At 40.1% G+C, this 14,026-nt stretch overlaps 1 protein-coding gene across 3 annotated transcripts in view; it reads right to left on the reverse strand.

Moving 5' to 3' along the window:
- Window positions 1-2,490: 2,490 nt before the first annotated feature.
- The window catches only part of amph (amphiphysin), a 42,120-nt gene continuing 30,584 nt past the window's right edge, over window positions 2,491-14,026 (reverse strand). For 2 of the 3 annotated variants that reach the window (XM_061920579.1, XM_061920578.1), the window contains exons 12-21: window positions 13,913-13,996; window positions 13,455-13,481; window positions 13,105-13,122; window positions 10,823-12,799; window positions 10,426-10,470; window positions 10,179-10,292; window positions 4,668-4,721; window positions 4,329-4,517; window positions 3,410-3,511; window positions 2,491-3,332 (exon numbers count right to left, since the gene is read on the reverse strand). In XM_061920579.1, coding sequence (XP_061776563.1) covers window positions 3,228-3,332; window positions 3,410-3,511; window positions 4,329-4,517; window positions 4,668-4,721; window positions 10,179-10,292; window positions 10,426-10,470; window positions 10,823-12,799; window positions 13,105-13,122; window positions 13,455-13,481; window positions 13,913-13,996 — 2,715 coding nt within the window. In that variant the 3' untranslated portion in view covers window positions 2,491-3,227. The remainder of the gene's footprint in view (window positions 3,333-3,409; window positions 3,512-4,328; window positions 4,518-4,667; window positions 4,722-10,178; window positions 10,293-10,425; window positions 10,471-10,822; window positions 12,800-13,104; window positions 13,123-13,454; window positions 13,482-13,912; window positions 13,997-14,026) is intronic. The other variant, XM_061920580.1, reaches the window with a different exon arrangement.

Genomic DNA, 14,026 nt, shown 5'->3' on the forward strand with positions numbered 1-14,026 from the left:
CCGCGACCCCGAACGGGAATAAGCGGCAGAAAATGGATGGATGGATGGAAGTTTGAATCAAAGAATGTTTTATTCTGTTGCATGTTTTTTTTTTTTTTTGTGGTGGGCAATACGGATGTTGGTGTTTTATACATATTAGTAAGCAAAATTGAGTTTTTATTACTATTTTTTGTTTGTTTTTCATTGCGCTTTACTACTGTTATCTGTATGTAAAAACTTGCACTTCAACCACGTAATTTCCCCATTGTGGTATAAATAAAAATCTATCCTATTCTTGGCATTTAGTAGACTGTTAGCGTTAGCTGCTAAACTAAGCCAGCTGCAGGCATACTTGCCAACCCTCCCAGATTTTCCGGGAGACTCCCGAAATTCAGACGGAGCTGGAGAACACGCCCACTCCAGCTCCATGATAACCTGACTCAATGTTGTGACCCTCTTAAACAGGACAATACTGCCATCTACTGTACATAGAATAGAATGTCTGTTCTGAAGCCCACAGTAAAGAGACATACTGTAACTTCATCACGTCGCCTGTTATTGACTCCAACCCAAAATATATCACCTACGATGAGCAAAATGAAGAAATACGCTTGCAAGTTCCAGAACGATTGGAAACAACAATTTCAGTTTATCCAGGAGAGTTCGAAGGGGAAGGGGTATGTTGCCTGTACATTTTGTAGACCAGACTTCTCCATTGAACAAGGTGAATGGATATACTCAGCCATGAACGGTCAGCGAAGCACAAAGCGTCCGCAGCGCAGCATCGTTCACAACCCAGTATTATGGCCCATCTTGCAAAAAGGAGACCCGATGGTGTATCTTATACTGAGACAAAGATGGATGGCTATGCTGATAGCTGGAAGCAACATCCCGTTCTCATTTGCGGATGTCTACAACAAATCCGTGAAGGATGTTCCTGGATTCAGAGATCGGTCGCCAATACACAAATGGCAGAACAAAGGGTTTTCAAATAGTGAAAGGTAAATGTTGTTTTTGTTTTTTAGTAACCAGCAAGCACAGCACAGTTAGTAGAACAACTGTGTTTTTATTACTGTGTATTTGATAGGTGCCGTCTGAAATTCAACAATTTCTTTTATTTATATATATAATAAAATATGTATAGCTAGAATTCACTCAAAGTCAAGTATTTCAAACAGACACACGTGTATATATATATATATATATATATATATATATATATATATATATATATCCATCCATCCATCCATTTTCTACCGCTTATTCCCTTTCGGGGTCGCGGGGGGCGCTGGCGCCTATCTCAGCTACAATCGGGCGGAAGGCGGGGTACACCCTGGACAAGTCGCCACCTCATCGCAGGGCCAACACAGATAGACAGACAACATTCACACTCACATTCACACACTAGGGCCAATTTAGTGTTGCCAATCAACCTATCCCCAGGTGCATGTCTTTGGAAGTGGGAGGAAGCCGGAGTACCCGGAGGAAACCCACGCATTCACGGGGAGAACATGCAAACTCCACACAGAAAGATCCTGAGCCTGGATTTGAACCCAGGACTGCAGGAACTTCGTATTGTGAGGCAGATATATATATATATATATATATATATATATATATATATATATATATATATATATATATATATATATATATATATATATATATGGGCTTCACGGTGGCAGAGGGGTTAGTGCGTCTGCCTCACAATACGAAGTTCCTGCAGTCCTGGATAAGCGGTAGAAAATGGATGGATGGATATATATATATGAAATACTCGCATATATGAAATACTCGAGTTGGTGAAATATACGCCAGTCTTAACCACGCCCTCCGCCCCACCCCCGACCACGCCCCCAACTCCCCCTCCGGAAATCGGAGGTCTCAAGGTTGGCAAGTATGGCTGCGGGTTACAAACAACATACAGTATGTGGGGAAAAGAGCGTTTCATTTGTTAAGAAATGTCCGCCCCAAATAAATTACAAAATAAATCGGAAACACTGCATCCTCTTGCTTTTTATACTGTGCCTGTGGTCTAACCCAGTGGTCCCCAACCACTCGATTGGTACCGGGCCGCAGAATTAATTGTAATTATTTTTTATGTAAAAAAAAAAATATATATATATATATATATATATATATTTTTTTTTTAATTATGTAGCACGTTAAATCCGTACATTTTGGTGTTGGCGGTGAGATATTAAATTTCTAATCTCACAACGAAAATGATCTCATTGGCTCTCCTTTGTAACTAAGCCCCACCCCGTTTCATCTGTTAAAGAGGCTGAGCTGTGATTGGATATATTCTGAATTAGTCCCAGCCATCTACAAGGCAAAATTGAATATGATTGGATTTAATTTCTATCAATGTTTTTGTATCGATTTTATAGTTCACTAGAATTTCACTTAATTTAGTTTTGATTTGTTATCGTTTTATTTTCATCAGGGGAAAAATAGGTTGTTGATGATAACGAAGACGAAAAATATTAGTAAAGAAAATTCACACTGGTGTAATGAGACCTCATGGAAACATTTTAATCGCGACAGGTATTGATATGACAATGATACAACTTCAACATCTAATCTCAAACATACATGTGATTCAAGTCAACTAAATATTTATATGTACAGTATGTATGTGCATGTATACATACAGTATATACTGTATGTATATACATACATACAATTACATATTGCATATTGGATTTGTTGCTCTTCCCTGAATTCATACTTTACTTCATTTGAAATAACGTCGTTTTCCATGTTACAAGTACAGGTTTGAATTACAATACTCTACCATTGTTGACAACAGAAGTAATTGCCGGAAGAAATTTCAAGTTTTTGCAAAACTACACTAACAGTGATGGTGAAACAAGTCAGTTCACAGACACATCTTCCAACAAAATATGACCAAAGCCCCACAAATTGTGATAAACCACAGTATATCAATAGTAATTAACACAAAAATTGATGACTTATATTGGAAAGTACTTAAACACAGTGTTAACATTTCAGCGTAGAATATGTAGTACTTTTTGTTTTCCTTCCAAAATAGTTTTTAGATGGGAACATGCAAAAACTAAATCAACAATTTTGTGTTTGGTTTTCTTTAAATAGGGGAGAAAGGTCCATATTGAATCACATGAGAGTTAATGCCAGGAGGAATCCCGCAGTGTTTCAACTAAAAGGCATTGGTTCATGCGTCCCAGATTGCTTTTTGCTTATTTCCCCTGCCCTGAGGAGCCTTCTCACTCCAAACGCTGTGTGAAGTTTTCTGGGAAAAGTCCCTTTTGAGCTCCAGATCCGAGCATCTTCCAGTCACTTTCTTTGAATCCTGTCAGCCATCCGGCTTCCTGCAATGACGACAGTAAAAAAATCCATCAGGTATTTTGGCTTCATTCGGCAAACGTGTGTGGCGCTTGCCGTTTACCTGATCTTCTACTGAGGCAGTGGGAACCACCAAAACTACGTCCCCTTGCTTCAGGTCCAGCTCATCACAGTTGGCAGCCTCAAAGTCATGCATTGTCTCCACCTGCAGGAAACAACACAATTTAAAAGGTTTTTTGAAGAGTGCCACTTTTGATTTAGATTGCACTCACTCTGATATTTCAGATGTACTAGAAAATAATCCAACCAGGTTGTCTCTGAGAGCTGCTTGCAGAAGCATTCCGAATAAAAAAATGTCAACACCTCGATTTACGGACCACTCACTGTACAAATGTTTAAAGTTACGAACCCCAGACGGCCTTAAGATATGCTTGTACAAACTTTGTCTTCATGTAGAAACGTTTCTCTCTTTCATTAGGCCCTTTTCCACCGTAGGAACTGTAAATTCCCCACTTACATGTAAATAATAATCCCCCTGTGTTTCCACCAAAATCTTCCCTGGTAGATTTAGTTCTTTAAAAACCTTTTGGTGTTCCTCCTAGCTAGGTGGTACTTTTTCTAGTGACCAGGAACCTTTTTGAAGACGGGCTGTGCTGTCGAACGCTGTTCGGTTCAAACATATTTTTCAAACACACAGCGACTAGTTTATTTTGTATTTCTACTACAACAAACTTGACACAGGAGAGAAAGAAGAATGAAAGTAGCTTTTGAAATGCAGGAACTTTTATGGAGCATATTTGTGCTGAAAAACGCTGATCAGTAGAACCATTTTAGAGTGTTTTTACTCAGCAGTCTTTAAACTACATACAGTTTATTAGTTTTTACAAACAAAATTTCGTTAAGGGGCGTGGTTTAGTCCCGGGAGGTTTCCGGGAGAGACTCTGAACTTCGGGAGTCTCCCGGAAAATCCGTGAGGGTTGGCAAGTATGTGTGCATTGTATGAGTTTTGGAAAAAGTCAGACCTTGTACAGAAAGTCATCAGGGAGTCCGTCTATTCCCACAGATGAACCCATGGGTTTGATTGATGGTTTATCAGCTGCCACGCCGTTGTCACTGATAGCTGAAGGTGAGATTATGTCGGCGTCCCGATCATCATCACCTTCATTGCTGGAGGCGGGCTCAATCACCACAGATGGGATGGGCATTGTTTCCTGCCATGGAAAATCAGTTGTCAATCATTTCACAAGAGATGTTACACCAGGGGCGCAACTACATACTTTTTAAGCGGTATGCAAACACATTGTGCTGGCTGCAATATGAATATTTTTTATTCATTTTGCTACTGTGTGTGTAGATTTTACCGAAGTTTCATCCAAAGGACTTTCTGTCTTTTCTTCCAAACATGAAGCAGGCTCCTAAAAACACAGCAAAAATTTAAAAAAATATTTGGTTAACAAAATATGACACGCCAAACAGTGACTGGTGGAGACAAAAAAATTGTGACAGAAAACATGCACTAATATAAACTTTGATTAGGCTGAATTTAGAGATTTCCGGTAAAATCGGACGGACTGCCGATACTATCGGCCGATAAATGCTTTAAAATAAAGTATCGGAAATTATCGGTATCAGTTTCAAAAAGTAAAATTTATGACTTTTTAAAACGCCGCTGTACGGAGTGGTACAAGGACTTATGGAGAAGTACAGAGTGCCAATAAACTTTAAAGGCACTGCCTTTGCGTGCCAGTCCAATCACATATTACCTACGACTTTTCAGACACACAAGTGAATGCAAAGCATACTTGGTCAACAGCCATACAGGTCACACTAGGGGTGGCCGTATAAACAACATTAACACTGTTACAAATGTGCGCCACACTGTGAACCCACACCAAACAAGAATGACAAACTAATTTCGGGAGAACGTCCGCACCATAACACAACATAAACACGACGGAACAAATACCCAGAATACCTTGCAGCACTAACTCTTCCGGGACGCTACAATAGACACCCCCCGCTACCCCCTATCCCCCGCTCCCATTTCAACCCCCTTCCAACCCAACCTCAACCTCCTCATGCTCTCTCAGCGAGAGCATGTCTTGGTGTTCTTGGGATGCAATTTAGTATTCTGTTTCCTCCAAACACGACGAGTTGAGTTTATACCAAAATGGATACATGGATGATACGGGAGAGGATTGGGAGAATGCCATGTGGTCAGATGAAACCAAAATAGAACTTTTTGGTATAAACTCAACTCGTGGTGTTTGGAGGAAGAAGAATACTGAGTTGCATCCCAAGAACACCATACCTACTGTGATGCATGCGGGTGGAAACATCATTCTTTGGGGCTTTTTTTTTTGCTAAGGGGACAGGACGATTGATCCGTGTTAAGGAAAGGATGAATGGGGCCATGTATCGTGAGATTTTGAGCCAAAACCTCCTTCCATCAGTGAGAGCTTTGAATGGTTGACCAAATACTTATTTTCCACCATAATTTACTAATGAATTCTTAAAATTCCTACAATGTCAATTCCTGGATTTTTTTTTCACATTCTGACTCTCACCATTGAAGTGTACCTATGATGAAAATTACAGATCTCTTGTCATCATTTTAAGTGGGAGAACTTGCACAATCGGTGGCTGACTAAATACTTTTTTGCCACACTGTATAAACCTTTAGTGGTTGCAATAAGAGAAGAGCATTAAGCAGAAAGCACATCAATAAAGTTAAAGTTAAATTACCAATGATTGTCACACACACACTAGGTGTGGTGAAATTTGTCCTATGCATTTGACCCATCCCCTTGTTCACCCCCATAGAGGTGAGGGGAGCAGTGGGCAGCAGCGGTGCCACGCCCGGGAATCATTTTTGGTGATTTAACCCCCAATTCCCACCCTTGATGCTGAGTGCCAAGCAGGGAGGTACTGGGTCCTATTGTTATAGTCTTTGGTATGACTCGGCCGGGTTTTGAACTCACAACTAGGTACTAGGCCACTGAGTAGGTAATCATAAGGATTACTGATTTTCATAATAATGAAAGTAGTGTTTTTATCAGGTATTCAATCCTTTGCTACACCACGTAAATATTGCCATGTTTTGAACGTTATTTTTATTTTTTCATGCGGCTGTAACTAACAAACTATGATATCAGACTAGCAAGAAACTGACTTTACTAATTTTCTGCATTTTATGACTGGACAGCTGATCTACTCTTCAAAATGTACATTCGCCATGTTCAGAATGTTGCTTTTTATTTTAGAAAATGCTCGTCATGACGACCAACTAACACAACTTGTTTACATATTGTTGCTTCTAAATACTGTACGTTTTATAGCTTAGTATCTGTCTAATAGAGGTGTGTTAAATAATCGATTTTTTAGATGCATCACAATTCGGACATAGACAATTTTGATATTGATAAATAAACGTCAATAATCTATTTATTTATTGTAAATAAAGTAATGCAGAGAGTTATAGCATTTGGCTGACTGCAGCAAGCCACCTCCTTGAGACATCCGACCAGCTCTTTTGTTCCGGTTTTACACACACTTCCATTAATGTTATAAATGTCATGGGAATTTCTTATTGAAAATGCAGTTTTTAAAAGTTGCAAAATGATAAAGGCTTATTTAGTGAAATGAAAATAAATGGAAAACTGCATGAATGTACATAAATCAATGATGCATCCATAATTGATTTTTAATCGAATCGTAAGGTGGCCAAATATTCCCACCTCTACTGTCTAAAAACTGTGTAATGTAGTACATAGTAATGTAGTATGTTTACTACCTAGGTCACAGCCACTAAGTCGCTTGATGTAATGACGTAGTGGGAAACGAGTGGCGTCTCATTTCTTATGGCGTGTTTTCCATCACTAGGACTTTGGTGGGCTCTGTTTCAAAGGGTGAGGGTTAGGGGTAAAATGAAAACTGCACTATTTTACGAATTTTGCTTATCATCCATAATCCATATGTGATTTTTAAAAAACAACAATGTATTTCTCTTTTCTGTGCTTTCTAGATAGTTAAAAATCACTAGGATTAGGCAGTTATCAATGCAGGAACGTTCACTTCGAAAGCGCTCTTCAAAAAAAAAAAAGGCCAACAACACTTGTTGTGACCTGCTTCTTAAGCAAGGTAGGCAACAGTGCTATTGTAAGAGCAAACAGAGAGGAACTACTTTTCTCTTGTCGGGCTACTGTCAAGAATAGAGAGGTACAGTAATGCTAGCTATTGAAGTTGCTGCTGAAAAACCTTTGAGTTCGTAAGTTTATAGATGTCCGATAATGACTTTTTTGCCGATATCCGATATTGTCCAAATCTTGATTACCGATTCCGATATCAACCGATACCAATATATACAGTCGTGGAATTAACACATTATTTTGCCTAATTGTGTTGTGATGCCCCGCTGGATGCAACAAACAATGTAACAAGGTTTTCCAAAATAAATCAACTAAAGTTATGGAAAAAAATGCCAGCATGGAACTGCCGTATTTATTATTGAAGTCACAAAGTGCATTATTTTTTTTAACATGCCTCAAAACAGCAGCTTGTAATTTGGGACACGCTCTCCCTGAGAGAGCATGTGGAGGTTGAGGTGGGCAGGGTTGGAGGGGGTGGGGTTGTATATTGTAACATCCGGGAAGAGTTAGTGCTGCAAGGGTTTCTGGGTATTTGTTCTGTTGTGTTTATGTTGTGTTACGGTGCCGATGTTCGCCCGAAATGTGTTTGTCATTATTGTTTGGTGTGGGTTCACAGTGTGGCGCATATTTCTAACAGTGTTAAAGTTGTTTATACGGCCACCCTCAGTGTGACCTGTATGGTTGTTGACCAAGTATGTCTTGCATTCACTTGTGTGTGTGAAAAGCCGTAGATATTATGTGATTAGACCAGCACGCAAAGGCAGTGCCTGTAAGGTTTATTGGCGCTCTGTACTTCTCCCTACGTCCGTGTACCACTTTGTACAGCAGCGTTTTAAAAAGTCATACATTTTACTTTTTGAAACAGATACCGATAATTTGCGATATTACATTTTAAAGCAATTATTGGCCGATGATATCGGCAGTCCCATATTATCGGACATCTCTATTAAAACCCAATAATTTAACACGCTACCAGTTAAACATACGGACGGACTGAATCAGTGGAAATACTGGCTCTTAACTCGACAACATTGCTAGGATGATCATTGTATCCTCACATAATTTTTCATCTGAGTAGTGAGGGCTATGCTGAATTTACCAGCTAAACGGGGAGCACAGGTTGTGTGCTGAAAGATACAACAATCCCATCAGTCGGCATCCCAGGAGGAGTGGACATTATTAAAGGTGTACCGTACCGATATTGATAAAAATATCGGGTTGATATAAGCAAACAACAAATATCAGACTGTATATCGGCTTGGTATTATCAAAAATCCGATACAGCCGGTCCTTAAGCACATTTACTAGTGCAAAGCTGGACAGCCAGTAAACATCTAAATGTCCTCAAAAGAAACACACGTGGTTGGTCTTCTGTTGTATTTTAGTCAAGTTATTTACAAAAGGTAAACATGGAGGGCCAAGGCTACCAGGGGGCTAGCTGCTACAAAACAGTTAAACAAATAAATAGCACACAGGCTAAACATACTTAATAAGTGTTCTTGATTGAACAATATTGTCTAAAACAAGACGTGTCAATACAAACAAGTATCAAATAATTATAGTTGCATATTATTTCCACATACAAAGTCTCAGATGCAGATGCGTATTATAAAGTATCCAGTAACAAACCGGACCGCATGCGTTAATGAATTGTTGTGGTCACTAGGTGTCGCCAAAAAACAATTATCACGCCACATTAACATAAAGAAAGCATAAGTCTATCCATTTTCTACCACTTATTAACTTTGGGGTCGCTGGTGCCTATCTCAGCTACAATCGGGCGGAAGGCGGTGTACACCCTGGACAAGTCGCCACCTCATCGCAGGGCCAACACAGATAGATAAACATTCACACTCACATTCACACACTAGGGCCAATTTAGTGTTGCCAATCAAGCTATCCCCAGGTGCATGTCTTTGGAAGTGGGAGACCATTTTTAATAAATTGGTTCATGTTTTTTAATGTTGACTATTGTTCTCTGTTTGTCAAAATGGACTTGATCAAGCCTTTTCTAACATTCTACACAACAAAATAATAAAAGTACATGTGATTCGTGCTGATATTGTATCGGCTCAAGACTGGGATTAGCCAATACTCAAAGCTCCAATATCTGCATCGGAAGTGAAATAGTTGTATTGGGACACCCTTATTTGTTATGTTCTTATTTTGACAATGAAACGTTTAGCATTAAGCAATAGAGCTACAGGAAGCTTGAGTGTTTCTACTTAACAGACCACCTTCTAAAACTTGTGGCTTATCCTATGTGTATTCAGGTTGCGGTTGACGGATGTAGCGTTTGTTGCTCTGCGCTCTGTGAAATCATTGGCTCAAAAAAGAAGTTGCCTTAAAATGACCAAAATATGGTTATCATGTTTTTAACCATGTTTCTACAAGATGAATATAAAATATTGGAGGTTTTTTAGAGAGAGATTTATAAGCAGAATAGCTGAGTTTCCATTACCTTTATTTTAGGTCGCCTCGTGATAGCAGTTTTTACTATTTGGAACACAGAACAATGAAACGTGTGCAATTGGGATTCAGACCTACTGTGGAGTCTGTTACTTTGTGTGGTGCAAAACAAATATACAGTCAAGTGTAAAGTGGCTGTTCTTAGATATTCATTAGTAGAATACTTTAAAAAATAAAATAAAATGACATTCATGAAGATGATATGCAAGATCATCGTGGCTAAATTTTTAATGATTAGATAAACATTTTACTCACTGTGGGTTTCTCCTCCTTTGAAGAGGCGAAATCTTCTGCTGTATCCTCTTCGCCAGCAGTGGGCGCAGGAGTTGACATCTCAGCGTTTTCCAATGAGTCAACTTTTACTTCATTCTTGTTCAAAATGTGCGAAAAAGATACATTTCAGTGTATGCATTCCTTCGACATTCAACTTTATGGAATTTTACAAATGATTAATAACTAAAGAGAAGAAATGTCAGTGGAATGAATCAATCGGATTACTCACCGTTGTATCAAATTCTGCCAAGAATGGTGGGCCAGTAGCATCCGTCTGAGTGCATGTTTGAAATTAAACCGGAAGAATTTCAAATGGTAATAAAAACTAAGTTAGACGTGCATTTTGGTCTAAAAGGAGCAGAGGAAATGCAATTAGGAAGTTACAGGGAAAAGAGGAACATGCTTAAGAGATCACCTGTAAAAAATAAATCCCATCAAATGCTAGAGCCAACCTAAATCAAATGTCAGAAACAGAAATTCCTAAGAGGAGAAGGTGATGTAGGGGTGTTCTCAGAGGAAGCAAGCACAATAAAGGGCTGGAGTGGAATCAGCTTTGGAGTCATTGGGTGGGTTCAACTGACGTCTACTTGCTGCCAATCTACCACACTAAAAATAGGACCATGTACCTCTTCCTTTTCTTTAGCTACATCTTGGTACAACTTTCCAAATCTCAGGTTTGCAGCCTCGTCTTCGGATATGTCGGAACTTTCTGGTTCCTTGCGGATTTTGGGAACATTCACATCTTGAACTTCTGTGGTTGATGTTGGGTGTTTGATAGAAGGATCAAAGCCGCTGGTCTTGCTAACTTGCTTCCAGGATACATTAGCATCCACCACAGGGTCTGGAGCTGCTGAAGGGACACTGTTGGGGAAAGGATTCCACCCGCCTCCTCCATCTCCGGAGTCCACAAAACAGTTATCTCCTGAGCTGTCTAATTTAAAACAATCTGACTTTTCTCCAATCTGTGTTTCGGCAAATGGATCCGAATCAAACGCCACTCCTCCGATCTGTGTTTCGGCAAAAGGATCCAAATCAAACGCCCCTCCTTCAATATGTGTTTCGGCAAAAGGATCAGAATCAAACGCCCCGCCTCCAGGCTGTGTTTCGGCAAAAGGATCAGAATCAAACGCCCCTCCTCCAATCTGTGTTTCGGCAAAAGGATCAGAATCAAACGCCCCTCCTCCAATCTGTGTTTCCGCAAAATGATCACAATCAAATGCCCCTCCTCCAATCTGTGTTTCGGCGAAAGGATCTGAATCAAACGCCCCTCCTCCAATCTGTATTTCGGCAAAAGGATCAGAATCCAACGCACTTTGTTTCTGTGCTTCCGCAAAAGGATCAGAATCAAACGCTCCTCCTCCAATTTGTGTTTCGGCAAAAGGATCAGAATCAAACGCACTCTGTCCCTGTGTTTCGGCAAATGGATCAGAATCATACGCATCACCTCCCTGTGTTTTGGCAAAAGGATCTGAATTAAACGCCCCCCCTACCTGCATTTCGGTAAGGTTTAGTGAATTAAAAGTATCCTCTCTCCGTGTTTCAGTTATATTTAGTGAATCAAACGTGTCCTCCCCCGGTGTTTTGGCAAAAGGATCAGAATCAAACGCACCTCCTCCCTGTGTTTCAGCAAAACAATCTGAATCCAGTGCCCCCACTCCCTGTGTTTCAGTTAGATTGGGCGAATCAAATTCTTCGCCTCCCTGTTTTTCGGCTAAATGATCAGTTTGAAATGCCCACCCTCCCTGTGTTTCAGCAAAAGGACCAGAATCAAACACACCCTCTCCATGTGTTTCGGCAATATGATCAGAATCAAACACTCCTCCTCCTTGTGTTTCATTTGGGTTTGGTGAATCCACTGACATTAAATGTGCTTGTTTTGTATTTTGTTCTTCTGCATGTTTCTTATTTTTCTTTGTTTCAGCACTGCTTCTACTTTCTGTGACATTCTCATCTTCTCCTTCTGCAGTTCTAACAGTAGCGATGTCTTCTCGTGAAGGCTCATCATCTGCACTTGCCCAGCCTCCTGCCTGAACTCCATCTCCCCATTCTTCAGCAGTTTCATATTCAGATCCGGAGCCATCGGGAGACCTGGACCACTTCAGTTGTCCGGAGCAGTCCTCAATCTGTTCACCATATTCATTAGTAAAAATGAGCCCAGGGGTAGATTTCCTGCGGTCTCCCTCCCCTGATGTATTTCTCTCTAAGACTGTCTGACCTATTTCAGTTTCATCATCAGCACCATAGAGATGTTTGGTATTTGTTTGAGAAGGGTCTTCCCAGCTGCTAACCTCATCCTCAGCTGCTTCACTGTCCTGAAGTGGAGGAGAAGGTGTGGTTCTATCTCCAGGCAGTTGTGGACCGTCTCCTGTGGCCCAATGAGGATCTTCCGCTTGATCGCCACTCTCTGCCCCTTCAGTAGCACTTTCTGCCCTTTCAGGAGCACTCTCTGCCCTTTCAGGAGCACTCTCTGCCCCTTCAGGAGCACTCTCTGCCCCTTCAGGAGCAGCAGTGTCCTCAGCAGTCTCCTCAGCTCCTGCAGCAGTCTCTCCATTGGCTGAAGCAAAGTCAGCTGACCAGTCTGCGACAAATCCGCTTTCTTCAGCCTGACAGGACAAATGGAATCGTTTAGGGTTCAAGTTTGACGAAGCTAAGAATTACGCTTGAAATGTGTGACTATGTTTCTAATTGTGTTTGTGGCCTATTTACAGTGAATGCTGGGTAATAATCTTAAATATTTATAATTTTTTCATTTTTTTTCAATTCATATTTACATTGTTTCTTTTGGAGAAATTTGCGTCAATATACAAACTATTGTATTTACAAACGCGGTTCAATAACTAATTCAATTTGGTAATCGAGATTCCACTGTACAACAAAAGAGTATACATTGGAAGAGATTTGTACTTACAGTCTTGGACGGCTGCGCCTTGAAAAAAATAAATAAGAGGGATTTTAGAATGCCGTTTATGGCGGCCAGCCTAAGACACACCTGTGCAATAATGTTGTCTAATCAGCATCATGGTATGCCACACCTGTGAGGCGCATTGACTATCTCAGCAAATGAGAAAAGTGCTCACACACACAGACTTAGATTTGTCAACAATATTTGAATATAGGATGTTTGTGTACATAAAACAACCTTTCATGAGAAGGGAGCAAAAATAAAAGTTTTGTGTTCATAATATTGTTGATTGTAATATCACGTTTTGATTGACATATGCAGATAAACGTCTACATCATAAATCAAAGGGTACTCACCGACCACGTATCCCAAGGCACTGCAGTCTAGGGATACACACAAGTAATGTTACCACTTCATGTACCATTCCAATCAATAAGACTATAATAGATAGGATAATTATGATGATAAATATGGAGAGGATCATTAGAAGGATGCTCAATAAGGAACAGCTCTCTAAGGCGGACAAAATATAAGATGATCTTTAACAGTCCCACAGGGACGACACTAATGACTAACCATTAACCTTACTCAATTGCGTCCTTATCCTCTTGACTGACTCAACCACTTTTCAAAACAAAATAGTCAGGTTTATTTGAAGATATGATTATTGAAAACCTGATTTAAGGTGTGGTTCAAAATCAAAGTCAAACAATAACATGCACACAACACACAGGCTAAAATACAAACATACAATAAATCCATGCCACTTATTGCTTCATCCGATAGGTTCTGATTACGAGCACAACGTGCTAACCTGCGGTATTGGTGACACACTTTCATCTGCCTGGAAGGCGTCAAAGTCCAGATCGAGAAGAGATTCTCCAGGCCGCTCATTGGGCTGTGGACAAGGCGTGACAAACTGTTAATA

This window comes from Nerophis ophidion, linkage group LG14 (assembly GCF_033978795.1).
Source record: "Nerophis ophidion isolate RoL-2023_Sa linkage group LG14, RoL_Noph_v1.0, whole genome shotgun sequence".
Lineage (NCBI taxonomy): Eukaryota > Metazoa > Chordata > Actinopteri > Syngnathiformes > Syngnathidae > Nerophis > Nerophis ophidion.